This window comes from Brassica oleracea, chromosome C6, assembly GCF_000695525.1.
Source record: "Brassica oleracea var. oleracea cultivar TO1000 chromosome C6, BOL, whole genome shotgun sequence".
NCBI classification, from domain to species: domain Eukaryota; kingdom Viridiplantae; phylum Streptophyta; class Magnoliopsida; order Brassicales; family Brassicaceae; genus Brassica; species Brassica oleracea.
In genome coordinates, this window is record NC_027753.1 from 27,857,259 (window position 1) to 27,873,427 (window position 16,169).

At 34.6% G+C, this 16,169-nt stretch overlaps 3 protein-coding genes across 3 annotated transcripts; 1 reads left to right on the forward strand and 2 right to left on the reverse strand.

The window, feature by feature from the left end:
• The first annotated feature begins 2,819 nt into the window (after nucleotides 1–2,819).
• On the forward strand, nucleotides 2,820–4,145 carry LOC106296693 (mitogen-activated protein kinase kinase 9). The gene has a single exon (XM_013732889.1). The coding sequence runs from the start codon at nucleotides 2,940–2,942 to the stop codon at nucleotides 3,861–3,863; it is 924 nt and encodes a 307-aa protein (XP_013588343.1). The 5' UTR covers nucleotides 2,820–2,939; the 3' UTR covers nucleotides 3,864–4,145.
• Nucleotides 4,146–5,773: 1,628 nt separating this feature from the next.
• On the reverse strand, nucleotides 5,774–9,097 carry LOC106301066 (monoglyceride lipase). The gene is made up of 7 exons (XM_013737374.1): nucleotides 8,292–9,097; nucleotides 7,597–7,635; nucleotides 7,428–7,498; nucleotides 6,926–6,990; nucleotides 6,750–6,839; nucleotides 6,575–6,667; nucleotides 5,774–6,499 (listed from the first exon to the last, which is right to left on the reverse strand). Exons 1-7 carry the CDS (start codon nucleotides 8,912–8,914, stop codon nucleotides 6,098–6,100), a joined length of 1,383 nt encoding a protein of 460 aa, XP_013592828.1. The 5' UTR covers nucleotides 8,915–9,097; the 3' UTR covers nucleotides 5,774–6,097.
• Nucleotides 9,098–11,580: 2,483 nt separating this feature from the next.
• On the reverse strand, nucleotides 11,581–12,363 carry LOC106297899 (glutathione S-transferase T2-like). The gene has a single exon (XM_013734041.1). It carries the CDS (start codon nucleotides 12,361–12,363, stop codon nucleotides 11,581–11,583), a length of 783 nt encoding a protein of 260 aa, XP_013589495.1.
• Between the last annotated feature and the right edge of the window lie 3,806 nt (nucleotides 12,364–16,169).

Sequence of the window (16,169 nt, forward strand, 5' to 3'; positions counted from 1 at the left end):
TTAATATAGTTTTAAGGAAATAGTCAAAATAAAAAAAAATTACACATAAAAAAAATCATGATTTTTGTTAATTGGGCGGATCATTATTTATATGATATCGCAAACAAAAGAAAATTTTATGTTTTTACAATTATCTAATTAACTATGTATACTCATTTTTTTATATTTTTTTATATGATATCACACATTCGTAAAAAAATAGATAGTTTAAGATGCAAAAAAAAAAATATTTACTTAATGAATATAATATGAATGAATTTTACAAATACATCATTTAATAAAATAAATAATTAAAAACTGAAAATTCATATCCGCGTTGATCTAGTTAACAAATTATAATGGCAGGATCTCCTCCATTCCTATTTTCTGTTTCTGTCCTACTTTTTTTATTTATCATTTTAAAATTATATATCAAAACATTTCAACATGGTTAAATGAGTTTTAAGTAATTAACTATCGATATCTATTATTATTCTAAACATCTGGTGGATACTATTATAGATTTCGTTTTCGATTAGGATTATTTCGACATTTGTTTAGCAGAATTCTTTCAATTGTTTGTAACTACTAGCATATAGCAAAACATAACTACCCACACACAACCAAGCAATAAATAGGAATGTGCACTGCGCACAAATACACACATCACACATGAAAACACATACATGTAAACCCTGTGGTGTCTTATGTGTCTACAAAGTAAGGATCTTATCCCAATTTCATAGAAATAATAAAATTAGGCAAAATGTGAATGCGATGGCGAAAGAAACAAGCCCTTTATAAAAAAAAAAAAAAAAAAAAAAAAAAAAAAAAACTAAGAAGTTGTGTGTTAACAAGCTTTTCCACGTTGGCGTACAAAACGCTAGTGCTCTTTAGTCATTCTCATACCTCACTAGTCATTCAAGTTCCTCGTCCTTTAGCCTCCTTGGTTCATCGAACCTTCACACCCAAAAAATATATTCCATTTTCCATTTTCCATTTTCCTTGAGCTTAAAGTAATAATCTATTTAGAGAAAAAGGTCATATACTATTAGTGCCACTGGTTTAAGAGATGACCTTTTATTTACATATACTATTTTCCATTTTCCGTGACAGTAAAGTTATGATCTATTAGGAGAAAAAGGTCATATACCATTCTATTAGTGCTACCGGTTTTAGGCTTCGAATAGTAACGTCGGGATAAGCAGTACGGGTAAATAGATAATATAATGCGGTACAGATTAAGAACGGTTATAAATATAAGCGGTTAGACAAAAAAACGGTTCACTATAAAATATGAATGGTTACGAAAAGAAAATGCAGTGTGGAACTAATAGTAGAATGTTATTTATATTTTATATTTTATATTACTTTTATATTTCTAAAATATCATTTTTCTTTTTTTATATATGAAAATTAGATATAATATATTTTAAACCTAATTGTTCATATTTAATAATCTAAAGAAAATGAAATGAGAAAAAAGTTAAAAAAAAAAGTAAACTCACTAAACTCACCTAATTTAGTGCTTATGCGTTTCAGGTGCGGTTACAAAACACAAATTTTATTTTTTATTTTTTATTTTTTAATGTGAAACCACCATATGCGTTTTGTGTAATAAAATGAGATGAATGGTAACCAAAATTGAAATCTAAGTTCATATAGCACAAACCAACTAAAACATTCATAACCTTAGTCTTACTTTTAAAAACTGATTTGTTATTTTATTATAAAATATAAATTATAATAACTATTAAAAATTCTATAATCTTCAATTATATTTGTTTATTAAGATTAGCGCTTCATAGTTTTGTTTGCATAATATTAAACTGTTTTACGAAGATCCACATTTTTACTTGAACCTGTTAAAAATATTTTATACATTTTCACTAATTTGTAAACATTTCATTTTCCAATATTTTTTATAGCGACGGATTGAAACCCAACCAACATAGAGTCTTGTCTGCTGGTGTTAAATAGACTAGTTGCTTACAACGAAAATTAGATAATTTATATCATCTGACAAAAAAACAAAGATAATTTATATCATTTGACAAAAAAAAAACAAATAAATCTGAGGTTAATAGGTTTTGAACTCAAAATGCTCAACTCGTTTGAACTTGCTGCACCATTCGACCATGCTTGCGTGGTTACATTTTCCAATACCTAACCTTAAATGTTATTTCTAGTGTAAAAGAATGAATACTTAATAACTCACTAGATTAATACTTAATACTAATTCTACGAGTTTTAATACTTCCTCTGTTTTTAAATAGTTGATGTTTTGGTTAAATAGACAAAAATTAAGATATTTACATTTTATCAAAAAAATAGTATTAAAATATAAAATAAAATTAATTCAATCAATCATAAAAAAATTATAAAATATCATTGGTCACACAGTTTTCAATAAAACTAAAACTAATATAAAATATCAAAATATTATATATTTTGAAATATCAAAAACTCTCCAAAACATCGTATATTTGAAACGGATGGAGTACAGTAACGCCGCCCAAATACATCATTACCAATAACTTTTTACGTACCTTGTTGTTTTAAAGGGATTACCGTTGTTTTGCTTACATTATCGTGTAGTACTTTACAAATAATGATTACTAGGAGGACTATAGGGTTAGTTATTTTCCATGAAATAAATTGGGCAAATTCATTACAGATGCATTTAACCACGTGCGTAATCAAACACTCACACAAGTTGCATTTTTAACGATATTTTTTTTTCGAAAAAAGAGATTGCCATTTTAAGATAAGAAGAAATTAAATAAGAAAATTAAAAAGGGGTAATTAGGTCATCTTGACCTTCCACGTTGTCTCCTTCCTTCCCACTCCACACAACTCTCAAACTCATATAAAACCTGAAGCTTCTCTTTTTTTGCTAAGTAACCTGAAGCTTCTCTCTTTATCTCCTTCTTACATCAGATCAAGTCTTCCTTCTTTCTATGGCTTTGGTAAGAGAACGTCGTCAGCTCAACCTCCGTCTTCCTCTTCCTCCGATCTCCGACCGCCGCTTCTCCCTCCCCTCCGTCACAACCACCGTCGCTACCTCCGGCGGCATCTCCGCCGCTGATCTCGAGAAACTCAACGTTCTCGGATGCGGAAACGGCGGGGTTGTTTACAGAGTCCGTCACAAGAACACGGGGGACCTCTACGCTCTCAAAACGGTTAACGGCGACATGGATCCGATCTTAACACGGCAGCTGATGCGAGAGATGGAGATCCTCCGCCGTACGGACTCTCCCTACGTAGTCCGGTGTCACGGGATCTTCGAGAAACAAGTCGTCGGCGAAGTATCGATTCTGATGGAGTACATGAACGGCGGGACTCTAGAGTCTCTCCGCGGCGCCGTGACGGAGCAGCGCCTCGCCGGGTTCGCGAGACAGATCTTGAAAGGGCTGAGTTACTTGCACGCTCTCAAGATCGTGCACAGAGACATCAAACCGGCGAACCTCCTCCTCAACTCGAAGGACGAGGTCAAGATCGCCGACTTCGGAGTCAGCAAGATCTTGGTCCGGTCGTTGGATTCTTGCAACTCTTACGTCGGGACTTGTGCGTACATGAGTCCCGAGAGGTTTGATTCTGAATCTTCCGGGGGAGGCTCCGACGTGTACGCCGGAGATATCTGGAGTTTCGGGTTGATGATGCTGGAGCTTCTCGTTGGTCACTTTCCGTTATTACCGCCGGGACAGAGACCTGACTGGGCGACTTTAATGTGCGCGGTGTGTTTTGGGGAGCCGCCGCGGGCGCCGGAGGTATGCTCGGAGGAGTTTAGGAGCTTTGTTGAGTGTTGTCTACGTAAAGATTCGAGTAAGAGATGGACGGCGTCGCAGCTTCTCGGCCATCCTTTCCTCCGGGAGGATCTTTAATTCGATTCGTTTTGTAGAAATCGAAATCGAAAATCGGATTAAAATTATTTTTATTTTGGTAGAATTTTTAATAGTTTCTGGAGATATTATGTTCGTAATTTTTGTACATATTATCCAGATTTTAGGGGAAAACATTGGCATATAGTAATATCACCTGTCAGTGATAAAACTATTTCTTTGATTTTTTTTCCAGTTTCATTCATGTATGTATATCGAATATAAATTAATGTACACTAGATTTTGATAATCTAGTATTTACTTATTTAAATCGTAGTTGTTATATACTCTCTTTTTTATAAATTATGATATATTATACACTGACCCTAATACTTATTTAAATCGTAGTTGTTATATACTCTCTTTTTTATAAATTATGATATATTATACACTGACCCTAATACTTATTTAAATCGTAGTTGTTATATACTCTCTTTTTTATAAATTATGATATATTATACACTGACCCGTAGCCTAATCATACTAGTGAAGAGAATATTTGTAACCAGTGTAGGATATTTTATTTGTGAAACAGTTAGATATCTTATACTCACTCCGTTTCGATTTAATTGTCGTTGTAGGAAAAAATTTTCGTTTCAAAATAAGTGTCGTTTTAGAGTTTCAATGCAAAATTTATTAAAAAGATTCTCCACTTTATTTTTCTATTGGTTGAAATATGGTTAGATGTATAGGTAATTGTGTTTTTGTTTTGGAAATATACAAAATCATATGTTTTCTTAATCCGTGTGCATAAACCTAGAACGGCAAGTAAAATGAAACGGAGGAAGTATTATCGTAAGAATGTGTTATCTTGGCGAATCATTTACAGTTATTTTCTTTCGGTTGATGTCTGTTGGGCCATTACACCTTTCATATTACAATAATCATAATATAAATCCTTTGGAATTGTGTAATAATGAGTTTAGCTGTTTTTTCTGTGTCGAAAAAAAATGTAATAAAGCACGTTCTTAAAAAAAGATAAGGGCTGCGCAGTCGAAGTTTAAAGTTGCAGTTGCAGCCAAAAGAAATAAAAAATTAGCCACTTTTTTTTGTCGTAAAAAAAAAAAAAATTAGCCACTTATGCAAGGAAAAACAATATTATCGGGTTACACTTTCCACTAGCTCGAAGCAAATCTCTGTTTGGATGATGTTCGTCGAAGATCCGGGGGTCTCAATAGAGCTAGTGGAAGAGTTGATGATGATAACAACAACTCTATTAAATTTGTCTTTTTGTTTTCTTCTTCTGACGCACTGCCTTACGTTAGCATTGATGATTCACGAATGAGAAAAGCCCATAGGTGTCACTCTTGAGTGTGACAAAAAGAGAGAGTCACCCCCTTGACTTGTGACTCTTGACATACTTTGTTTATATGTGAATCACATTTCCAACTTTATTCACGCATTTGGGTTTCATTCCCCTTTCTTCCTCCACTTCGATTATGTTTCCAGGTTATTGCAACGAATATATTAGAATAATTAAATATTCTTTACGTCAAAGATACATTTTTTTTTTTGAAAAGAATTATATCTGAAAGATACATTTTTATATGCTCTGTATTTGTTTTTGAAAAGAATTATATTATGAAAAAATAATTACAAATAACGTATTTACAACTAAAATTTAATGAAAAAAACGAACATTTAATGTGTTTATTTTTTAATTTGTAAGAACCCAACACTTTTTTTCTAGAAACGGATGGATGGAGTAGTTATTTAACAGATATATTCTCGATTTTAATACATTCCATGAGATTAGTAACAATATTACGTTCTTTGTTTTGTAATAAGCAAGTGACCTACTATCCAAAAACTTTTTCTTGTTGTTGGACAAACAAAATGCTGATTCACACAATAAAACATCATAAACTTGATAAAATTATTTACAAGCAGAAACATTCGAAACATGCAACAGATTTCCATCAACATAGATAAAAATATTAAAATCCGAAGTTACAAAATTATTTGATTTATAACATACACAGAGGGTCAAAATGTTCTGCAAGACCAATGAACCGCAAGAAAGTCCAAGTCTCCTTATCTCTTTAACTTCTTGAGTTGACAAAAACCAATCAAGAAGTAGCTAAATCAACCAAGAACTCTTTTTAAGTCTTTCTCCCTCACGATTTCTCTGTAGATTTACTCAGAAATTTCCGCAAAAAAATACATTATTATTTCATCTTAATCAAGAAATAAAACTTGATTAGACATGATAGTAATTGCTGGTTATGGAAAGAGCACTAAACCCGCTGGTTTAGCCAATCTAATATGACTCCAGCGATGATTTCTCTCTCAGGTTCGAAGAGAAGATCGTGCAACAGTCCGTCAAAGAGCTTGATTGATTTGTCTGACGAAGAAGCTTCCTCGTAGAGCCTCTTAGAGGCGTTCGGATCAGTCACTGTGTCAGCTGTACCGTGCATGACAAGAAAAGGAACTTTCACTTTGTTCAGGTTTTGTTGCAAGTGAGCGGCGATTCTAAGGATCTCGTAGCCGGTTTTAACCCGGATGGATCCGGTGAAGACTAGCGGGTCAGAGTATTTGGTGACAAGAGCTTGTGGATCACGAGAGACCGGCATTCCTTTCTTGTTTGCTGCACTGAATTGGTACCTTGGCAGGAGGAACGCAACGATTGGAGCAAGAACCTGTTTTAAAAAGACAAAGTTGTTCAAGAACTATTTGAAAATGTGTAAACTAAGACTCTTTTGAGATTAACTTACAGTGAAGATTGGATGGGATGGTTGGACTCCGACAGCAGGTGAAGTCAATACAATGCCTGACACTCGAGACTCGATCTTTGGATCTAGCATAGCCTGCACTTGATTGTTTTAGCACTGTTTTGGGACTTTGTAGGCTTGGATAATATGATATGATCTGATAAAGATGTTTTGTTACCTTGAGGATGATTGCTCCTCCTGTTGAGTGTCCAATGCAGAAACAAGGGAGTCCTGGATTCTCCGTAAAAACCTTTTCAAGAAATGATTTCTGCAAAGATGATGATGATAGTGAAAGTTTGTGTCAGCAACAGGATGTTTTGGAAACTATAGAGAACGAGAGAAAGAGAGAGATACCAAATCTTCGACAGCGTAGTCAAGGGAAGGGACATAAGCATGAAGTCCATCGCTTCCACCATGACCTGTAAGATAAAATTGTACCCAGAGTCAAATAAATAGATTTGGAAGTTAACATTGAGGTAGATGCTTGGAGAGTCTATAAGTTCAAATTGTTTGCAGATATAAACAAATCATAGATTAGTCCCTAAGTTGTTGACACTGTAAGGCCAAAGATGAGGTTCATGTGTCAGCTTTCCACAAGAACTAATGATTAGTATCAAGGTTCGCTTCTATCCATCCTAGTACATGTTTCAAATGACCCACGAATGTTCAAGATCAAGACTACCACCATGGCTACTAATGATGTCAAAAACTTAAGCCCTAACACCTTAGATACCATCAGGATCCGTAGTTAAAAGGTTTATGCTCATTTTGACCCAGGCAGACTAACAGAACATGAGGCTAGAATACTTAAATGCTTATACTAAAGTCTACAGAAGCTTCTTTAGCTATAGGTTACCTATCCAATCGATTCCATAGACCTTGAAGCCATTAGCATTTAGCTGCTTTGCAAAATCACTATACCTGCCACTGTCAAATTTTGGAAACAGAAAGCTTCCTTCAGTCAGAAAAAAAAAACTACATTCCAAGCAGAACGGAGCATAGCTAGACAAAAGTTATGTTCAAACCTATGCTCATTTAATCCATGTAGCAGAACAATAAGTCCCCTGCAAAGAAAAGAGCACTGGCAAAGATAAGAAACCACTTAAGAAAATGATAAATGATTCTATAAGAACAAAACTCAGGTTAGCTAACAAAACTAGAGGCATGAAAGATTCAAACTACTTTTATATAAATGATAGGTCAGTAGGTCAAACATTGACAAAGTCTTCTATTATCTTATAACATATATTAATACTTCAAAAATCAAAACCACTTGGACAAGCAAGACACTCTCTTTTCTATATTTCTCCAGCTAATCTTTTTTGATATCCTCTAACTGAATTTTAAGAAATGCTTACCAACTAAGTCTAATCTTGATACTGAATCCGCATATCTTATGTTAGTTCAACAACAATTTATGACCCTTGATTACGCAAACTAATTAAATCTAGGAATTCAAGGAATAATATCTAGCCATCCACACTTGAACATTAAATCACACAGGCTACAAACCAAAACATGAAACAGGACCACCTGACATGAAAAGTACAACAGACACAAACTCCAAGAAACATTCATGTAATGAAAAAACACCTATGTCCTTTCAGCACATCTTCCTTAAAACATTTATAATCAGTAATTGACTATAAAAATGATAATTTACGGATTAGACCGAATTAAAATAAATAAAATATGGAGAAATGTTAAACGAGAATATGACCTGTGATTAGGGGAAACAGGTGACCATGACTGAGTAAACAACGTATCGCCTCTCTTCGTCGGGAAAAGCGAAAAGTCTCTGACGGAGCTTCCATCTCCGCCCTCATCCTCCAACACTCGCCGCATCGCGAGCTCACGTCTAACCGCAACCTCCTCATCCACCACCGCCGCCGGAACCGACGGAGGCGCAACGCTGCATCCGCTTTCGCTTCCTCCGGCTCCCCTCTTCCTGACCACGATCTGCGGCGGAGACCACACCTTCCTCTCCTGTTTCTCGTCTCTGATGGCCACCGCTCCGGACCTCCGCCTCCAGACGACGACGCGAAACGGGAGGAGAATGAAGAGGATCAGCGCGTGGATGATCGTGACGAGACGCTTGAGCTCTCGCATGGAGAAGAGGGCTCTAACGCGGCCGCTAGCTCCCGACGTAAGAAGCAAAGTTGATGTATCTGACATTGTTTTCACCGCCATTGACGATGAAGGTAATGATCGTCGGAAAGTTGTGACAGTGATCGGAAGATTATTATTTCGAAATTTATTTGAGGAAGACACTGTAACGGGTAATCTAAAGGTTGAATCTTTTCCTCTGTATATTAAGATCGTTCCTTTGCTTGAACAGATCATAAACGAAGGAAAATGGATTTAAAAAAAAAAAAAAAGACAACCTTTTTGTTTGTTTGTTTTTTCTTATTCCAAAATTAGAGAAATGAGAAATAGCTTTGAATGGAAAAATCCAAATTTAGGGATTCCTCTGTTTGTTTAAAAAAAAACAGAGCTTAGATAATAATAATGGCTGAAGGAGTAGATGAGAAGTGAGGCGATTTCTAGAGAATAAGCTAATATAGACGAGAAGAGATGAGCAGATTCTTCTAGAATTGACACGTGAAGGGTTATTTTGCCTTTAATTTTTAATTTCCTTTTTTTTCCAAGAATTTTACACTAGAAAGACCGTCCTATCATATAATCTTATCTTGATAAAAAAGGATCTTCCAACAATTTATGAATTATATACACACATACACACACACCTTCTGTATCCGAATATAAATTCACGAAAATCAATTTATAATTTACAAGTTAGGAGAATACTAAAACAACGGCGAACTCATACCATAACTAATTAAATTATATATTTTGGTCTTCATATTTTACAATTTTTACTTCGAAAATGTTAGACCAAGATTAACCCCAGGATCTTAATGGGTTCTTAATTAATTTTTAATTAATAGATTTAGGTTAAGAAGTTTTGTTAAGAAACTTTTCGTTTTAATGGCTCCAATGGTGAGTTCTTAATTTGGAGTTCTTAAAAAAAAATTTTTTTTATTAAAGATAAATTTATTTATTAAATAAAACATATTAAAAGACAACATTTTAAACATAGATTAAAAAACATTAAAACCAAGATTAGTAAAATAAACGAGAATAATTTAAAAGAAGCATCAGAGCTCAGTTGATGTCTTCATCGCTGCCGAATTTACGCCATATATGTTCAACCAAATCATCTTTTAGTTGTTGATGCATTTGTTTATCACGAACTCTAGTTCGAACACCCATCATATTGGCGATATTTGTAGGGATGTCTGTAGAATGTGACTTGGGGAGCTTGACCTTTTATAATGTCATCAAAAACAGGTGAGCGATCAAGAACATTGATATCATTTAAGGTACCTAAAGGTCCAAAAAACGCATGCCATATCCATAGATCATACGAAACAACCGCCTCTAAAACGATGGTAGGTTTTCCCGAACCACGTGAATATTGGCATTTCCAAGCGGTGGGACAATTCTTCCACTCCCAATGCATACAATCGATGCTTCCTATCATCCCGGGAAATCCACGGTACTCACCAACTTCAAGTAGACGTTGAAGATCAGCCGGTGTTGGTCTTCTTAGGTACTCATCGCCGAATAAATTTATTATTCCTTCCACAAAATTTTCCAAACATGCCTGAGTTGTAGTTGAACCGAGTCGGAGGTATTCGTCAACCGTATCAGCCGCAGTACCGTATGCCAAGCAACGAATGGCTGCCGTACACTTTTGAAGAGAAGAGAGACTAAGCCTTCCGAGACAATCTTTTTTTTTGTCGAAAGAATTCAACTTCATTGGAGAGTCGATCAACAATGTGCATGAACAATGGCTTGTACATTCTAAAACGTCGTCGGAATAGATTATCAGGATACGTTGGAGTTTCACTGAAATAATCATTCCATAGACGTTCATTGCCTTCTTCACGATTTCTTTCGATATAAGCTCGTTTTTTCCTTTGTTCTTCTCGATCATCATGAATGGTAAAATTCTCAAAAGCTTGATCAAAATATTGATCAAAGACCTCATCAAATGTATCATCAAAGGCATCATCAAATGATTCATCTAAGGGGTTTTGAGAAGAAGAAGCCATTAGATGAGACTTGTTTACAAGAGAATTTGTATTTTAAAAAAGAGGCTAATGTTTTAAGGGGTGATTGAAGAGGCTAATGTTTTAAAAAAGAGAGAGATTTGTTTGTGTTTATATTTTGAGATTTTGAGAAGGAGAAATGATGATAGAAGAAGGTGATTGAAGAGGCTAAAGTTTTTAAAAAGAGAGAGCCTTGGTTTTGTTTATATGTTGAAGATATGAAGATAGAAGAAGGTGATATACATTTTTTATATAGACAAAGTGATGCAACACAAACAAGTCTGTGACCAAATAATACAAGTCCGTGACACTGACCCAAATAATACAAGTCCGTGACCAAATAATACAAGTCCGTGCCTAAAAGCAACAATGGTACATGACTGTGATATTTCTTTACAGAAAACTACAGTGGTACTTGACAGTGAGCTTGTCCGTGTGTCTTCCACTCCCAATGCTACACTTTGTCACTCTTTTGGACCTGAAAATAAAGACAAGAACATGAAAAACCGCTTTTCTTTATGTCACAAGAAGACAATCATAATTCAAGAGACTGAAACACAAGCACAACCAGAAACATAAGAACAAGAGAAGCATAATCATCATTTAAGTAAACATAAGAACATAAGCATAACCAGAAACATAATCATCATTTAAGCAAACATAAGCAACACAAGCATAACCAGAAACATAAGCAACAGAAGCAAAATACAACAACCAGATAAACTAGAACACAAACTAATTAGAGAACAGAAATTAAGGCAACATGTCAGTGATTAGCTTCTTCTTCAGAGCTTCTTCATAGTCAGCTAAAGGTTCTGATTTTGCAAGCAGACAATCAAGCATCTTCATCTTTGACAGCTTCTCTTTCATAGCCAAGTCTTCCTTCTTGATGCTCTACATATTTTCAAACGCTGCCACCACCTTCCCATCTGGCAAATCCTTCTTCTTCCCCGCTGCCAAATCCTTCTTCTTACGCTGGGCCTTAGCTGCCTTCACACCCGGCGGACGACTGGCGCCTTGATCTTCTTCACCATTGGTCGTTTCAGGTGCGTGTGAGGTTGATGATTGAGCGCCATCATCACACTTCCTCAGTTTAGAGCTTCCTTGGGGTTTTGAAGTGGAAAGCTCACACCATTTCTGATCATTACGTAGCTCTTTCCAAGCATGCTCAAGATTGAATTTTTTTGTATGGTTGTTGTAGAAAATCTCATGAGCAAGTTTGACAACATCATTATCATTTTGACCAGAACTTCTCTCTCTACTTGCTACTTCATACGCCCCACAAAACTTATTGACAATGTCATTAATCTTCTGCCAGCGTTGTTTACAATTACTTGCCTCTCTCTGTTCAGTAACCTTAGGAGATGCGGCAACGTATGCTGCAACCCTCTTCCAGAAAGTACCACACCTCTGCTCGTTGCCTACAACAGCATCCTTACTTGTATTCAACCATGCGCTGATGAGTACAAGATCATCGATTGGCGTCCACTGCTTCCTTTCTCTACACTCTGCAGGACCCTCTTCAGCAAAGTTTGAAGCTTCGTGAGCTTGAGTTCCAAAATAGGGGACTTGAGAAGAAGATAGTTGGACACTATCTTGAGAAAAACCGAACACAATTTGTTGACTAGTAAGCAAATCAATAAACTTAGACGTGTGGTTATAAGAATTAGGATCCATATTGGAATATGGATTAAGAAGAAATAAAGAGAAGCTCAATGTGTTTATGATATGGGAGAGAAGATGGGTTTTGTTTTAAAGAAGGGAGAAAGATATCAACAATTAACACAGAAGATGAACTCATTCAACACAACCAACGCTTTAGATTAGACATCTATCTAACAAAAAAAAGCTTTAGCCATTTCCACAACCAACGCTTTAGACTAGACTACTATCTAACACATTAATCTCACTTAACATCCATTTATATCTAACATAGGCATTTTCAATTTCTAGCTAAAGCTAACATCCATTAATATCTAACAGAGGCATTTATATCAAACATCCATTTATATCTAACACGGTTTCGACTAGACTACTATCTAACACAATAATCTCACTTAACCATATTTATTACCAACCGCGAACCATTCTAACACAAGCAATACAATTCAGTTCAGACCAGAACTAAATCAAAGAGACAAGTTGTACCTTTATTGCAGTTGTACTCCTCTTCATTGAAGAATCTTCCTCATGTCTCTTGATCCACGCTCTTGATCTGAAAAAAATCAAATAGAATGAAAGAATTACTCAGCAGAAAGATAAACAATGTGAAAAAATAAAAAAGAATGAAATCAAATAGACATAAACTAGCACAACTAAACGCATGCATGCATTAAAGTTGAGCAAACATAGAAACAAAATAACTTAGCTTTAGAGGGGGAGTGATTTGCCCTCAGTTAGAGCCGCCGAGAGGAGACGGCGTGATTCGCCCTCAATCAGAGCCGGCGAGAGAGAGTCGGTGTGATTCGCCCTCAATCAGAGCCGCCGAGAGAGAGACGCCATGATTCGCCCTCAATCAGAGCCGCCGCAAGCGAGATGGCGTGATTCGCTCTCAATCAGAGCTGCCGAGAGAGAGACGCCGTCATTCTAAGTCAGGAGAGCCACCGAGAGAGCCGCCTTCGTTTTTCCCCGTCGAATGGAGATCCACCGAGAGAGAGAGTCGGAGTTTTGCCTCCTCGATGAGAGCCACCGACAGAGAACCGGAGTGATTCTTCGTCAATCGCATGCACGGAGAGAGAGAGCTAGAGTCTTCGATCGTCGACGAGATCAACTGCCGAAAGCGTGATGAATCGTGAAGAAATCGGAGGAAGAGAGAAGAGATGAATGAAATTGGAGGAAGGAACTTTTGGTCGGGAGAGAGAAAGGAGAGAGCAAACGCTCACTCTCTTACACGTGTCCCACAAGATCCGAGTTTTCCTCTCCTTAATTAAGATCCAACTCTTAATGTATTTGCCATTTTTGATTTATTTTAATTACAATTAAACCTTAAGATTCTTGTTAAGAACCAGGATTAATCCTGGTCTTAGGCTTTGGCATTTTAAATATCCTAAAACCCATTTGAATCAAAGTTTTAAAGCTTTAAATAAAAAAATCAAAGTAAAAAGTAAATAACCAAAACCAGAATCAGACTATAGTTTTGAATATCCAAACACTTTCTATATATTTAAAATATTTGAGTCAGTCTGAAACCGAATAGAAAAATATTCAAACATACTTATATCAAAAATGCAATATATATATATATATATATATATATATATATATATATAATTTAAAATTTTACTAAAATGTATGAATATTTTTAAAAATAAAATTATCTAGAAATAAAAAAATCATTGTAAATATCTAGTTATTTGTATCCAAAATAATTCATACCATTTGAAAGTTTTATCTTTATTCATCTTAATTGTACTTTATATTTTATCCGATTTATCCGATATTTTATTTGAGCTAACTAAAAAGATGAACCAATTTGGATAACTAAACCTAAATTTTTACTTGAACTGAGAACTATCTGAATCTATACGAGCTAGTGAACCCTGAAATTTTCTACCAACTGTTTACTTCTCGATTTAACGGATCTAATCCAAAATGTTTATGCGAAATAGCAGTATAGATTGGATATTAATCCAACACTCTATAGCCTTTGTGTCCATGCAGGACCGGCTCAATGGTGTCATGGGCCCTGGGACAAAAAAAAAATTATTTTCAAAAAATTATTTTTCTTTAAAAAATCTGACAGATATATGTTTTTTTAAAAATACTTTTATATAAAAAAAATTTGGACTCTTTTTTATTTTTAATATAAAAATACATGTATTTTTTTAAAAAAAAAATCGAATCTTTATCTATTAAGAAATAGATTGAGCTCGGGTCATCCTCCAATTTAAGCCGGCCCTGTGTCCATGCCTCGTACGTCACGTCATGCTTTGGACGATTGCGGCTATTATAAAGAAAGTCTTGGGAACCAAATTTCAATTTGAATTTTATTTTGACTTTCTTTTATGAAAAAAAAAAAGAGCCACCAATAAATTAAACAAATTCTCTTAAATAGACTATTTTCAAATTTTAGTCATAAAAATAGACAACAAAGAAGAAAATGACCAAAATATTTCATTTAATAGATAAAAAAACCATAATACCCTAGATATATAAAAAATAAAAAAAATAAAAAAATAAAAAAATAATAAATAATAAATAATAAAAAAAAATATTTTTTTTATAGTTTTAGATTATATGTTTTCAAATTCGAACTTTTCTATAACTTTTTTTTTGCGAATTTTTTTTTTATTTTTTTTTTGTAATTCAAAAATACTTTTTGAAACTATTTTTAAAACTTTTTATTTTCAAATTTTTAATATTTATTTTTTATTTTATAAAATTTTAAACCTCGATCTCAAATCTTTACCCCTTAACTCTAAACCCTAAGGTTTGGATTAGTTAACCCTAGGGGTATAAATGTATATTTACCTATTTAATGAAACATTTTGATCATTTTGGTCATTTTGATCCTTAAAATTTATATTCGTGGCAAAAACTTTTTTAGTGCTATCCTAAGATATTTCTCATAAATTAACCTCATCACTCATGTTTCAAAATAAAGAACCACGAAAACAAAACTATCACAATCGATCCGGATATAAGCAATGTTCATTCCACACTAAGCCTACACATTTTACCAAGACCCAAAGATCCAAATCGGAACCGACCCAAAAATACAGGTTCGGGTTCGGATCTGAATCCATGCTAAAATACGTGTTGGGTCTGTTTTTTTTTGGACCTGCGGATCTCGATTCGAGTCAGCGTCCTATCCGAAACTCGATCGGATACCCAAAGTATCTATAAATTATTGTATATATTAGATATATGAGTGATCTGGTATATTTTTGGTATTTCAGATATTTTTTTAAGTTTCAGATTCAGGTTTTTAGGTATAATTTCAGTTTTGGAGTAAAATTTTAGATTTTCAGAAAATATGATTTGGGTATTCAGGTAAATTTCGGGTATGTTTTGGATTTTCGGATCTGATTTTGGATATTTTTTTCGAGTATTTTTTGGCTATTTTTGCGGTTCTTCAGATATTTTTAGTGTTTTCGGATATTTTTCGAGTTTTGGGTCAATTTCGGATATTTCAAGTCCTAAATATCTGAACTGATCCGTATCTGAAATATACTTGGAAATTATATATATTTTATGGGTATTAGAATTATGTATCCGGATCCGACAAAATCCGATCCGAAAAATTATATATACTACATGGATCCAAATTTCTAGGACCCGAAAAACTAGATCCGACAAGACCCGATCCAAGGAACCAGATGTCCAAGACTATTCGACACCAACTCAAAGATTTGAAATACATGATTAGAGGGAATTTAATTATGATACTGTAATGACCCCAAGCCTAGGCTTTGCCCAAGGGTCAAGTCATTTTTCTTTAGAGAGAGAGAGAGAGAGAGAGAGAGAGAGAGAGAGAGAGAGAG

Coding starts and splice junctions, on each gene's coding strand:
- LOC106296693 (XM_013732889.1), top strand. CDS start 2,940: ATGGCTTTGGTAAGAGAACGTCGTCAGCTCAACCTCCGTCTTCCTCTT.
- LOC106301066 (XM_013737374.1), bottom strand. CDS start 8,914: ATGATCTGTTCAAGCAAAGGAACGATCTTAATATACAGAGGAAAAGAT. Junction 6,991..7,427: donor CTATGGAATCGATTGGATAG/GTAACCTATAGC, acceptor TTTATCTTACAG/GTCATGGTGGAAGCGATGGA. Junction 6,840..6,925: donor ACTACGCTGTCGAAGATTTG/GTATCTCTCTCT, acceptor TCATCTTTGCAG/AAATCATTTCTTGAAAAGGT.
- LOC106297899 (XM_013734041.1), bottom strand. CDS start 12,363: ATGGATCCTAATTCTTATAACCACACGTCTAAGTTTATTGATTTGCTT.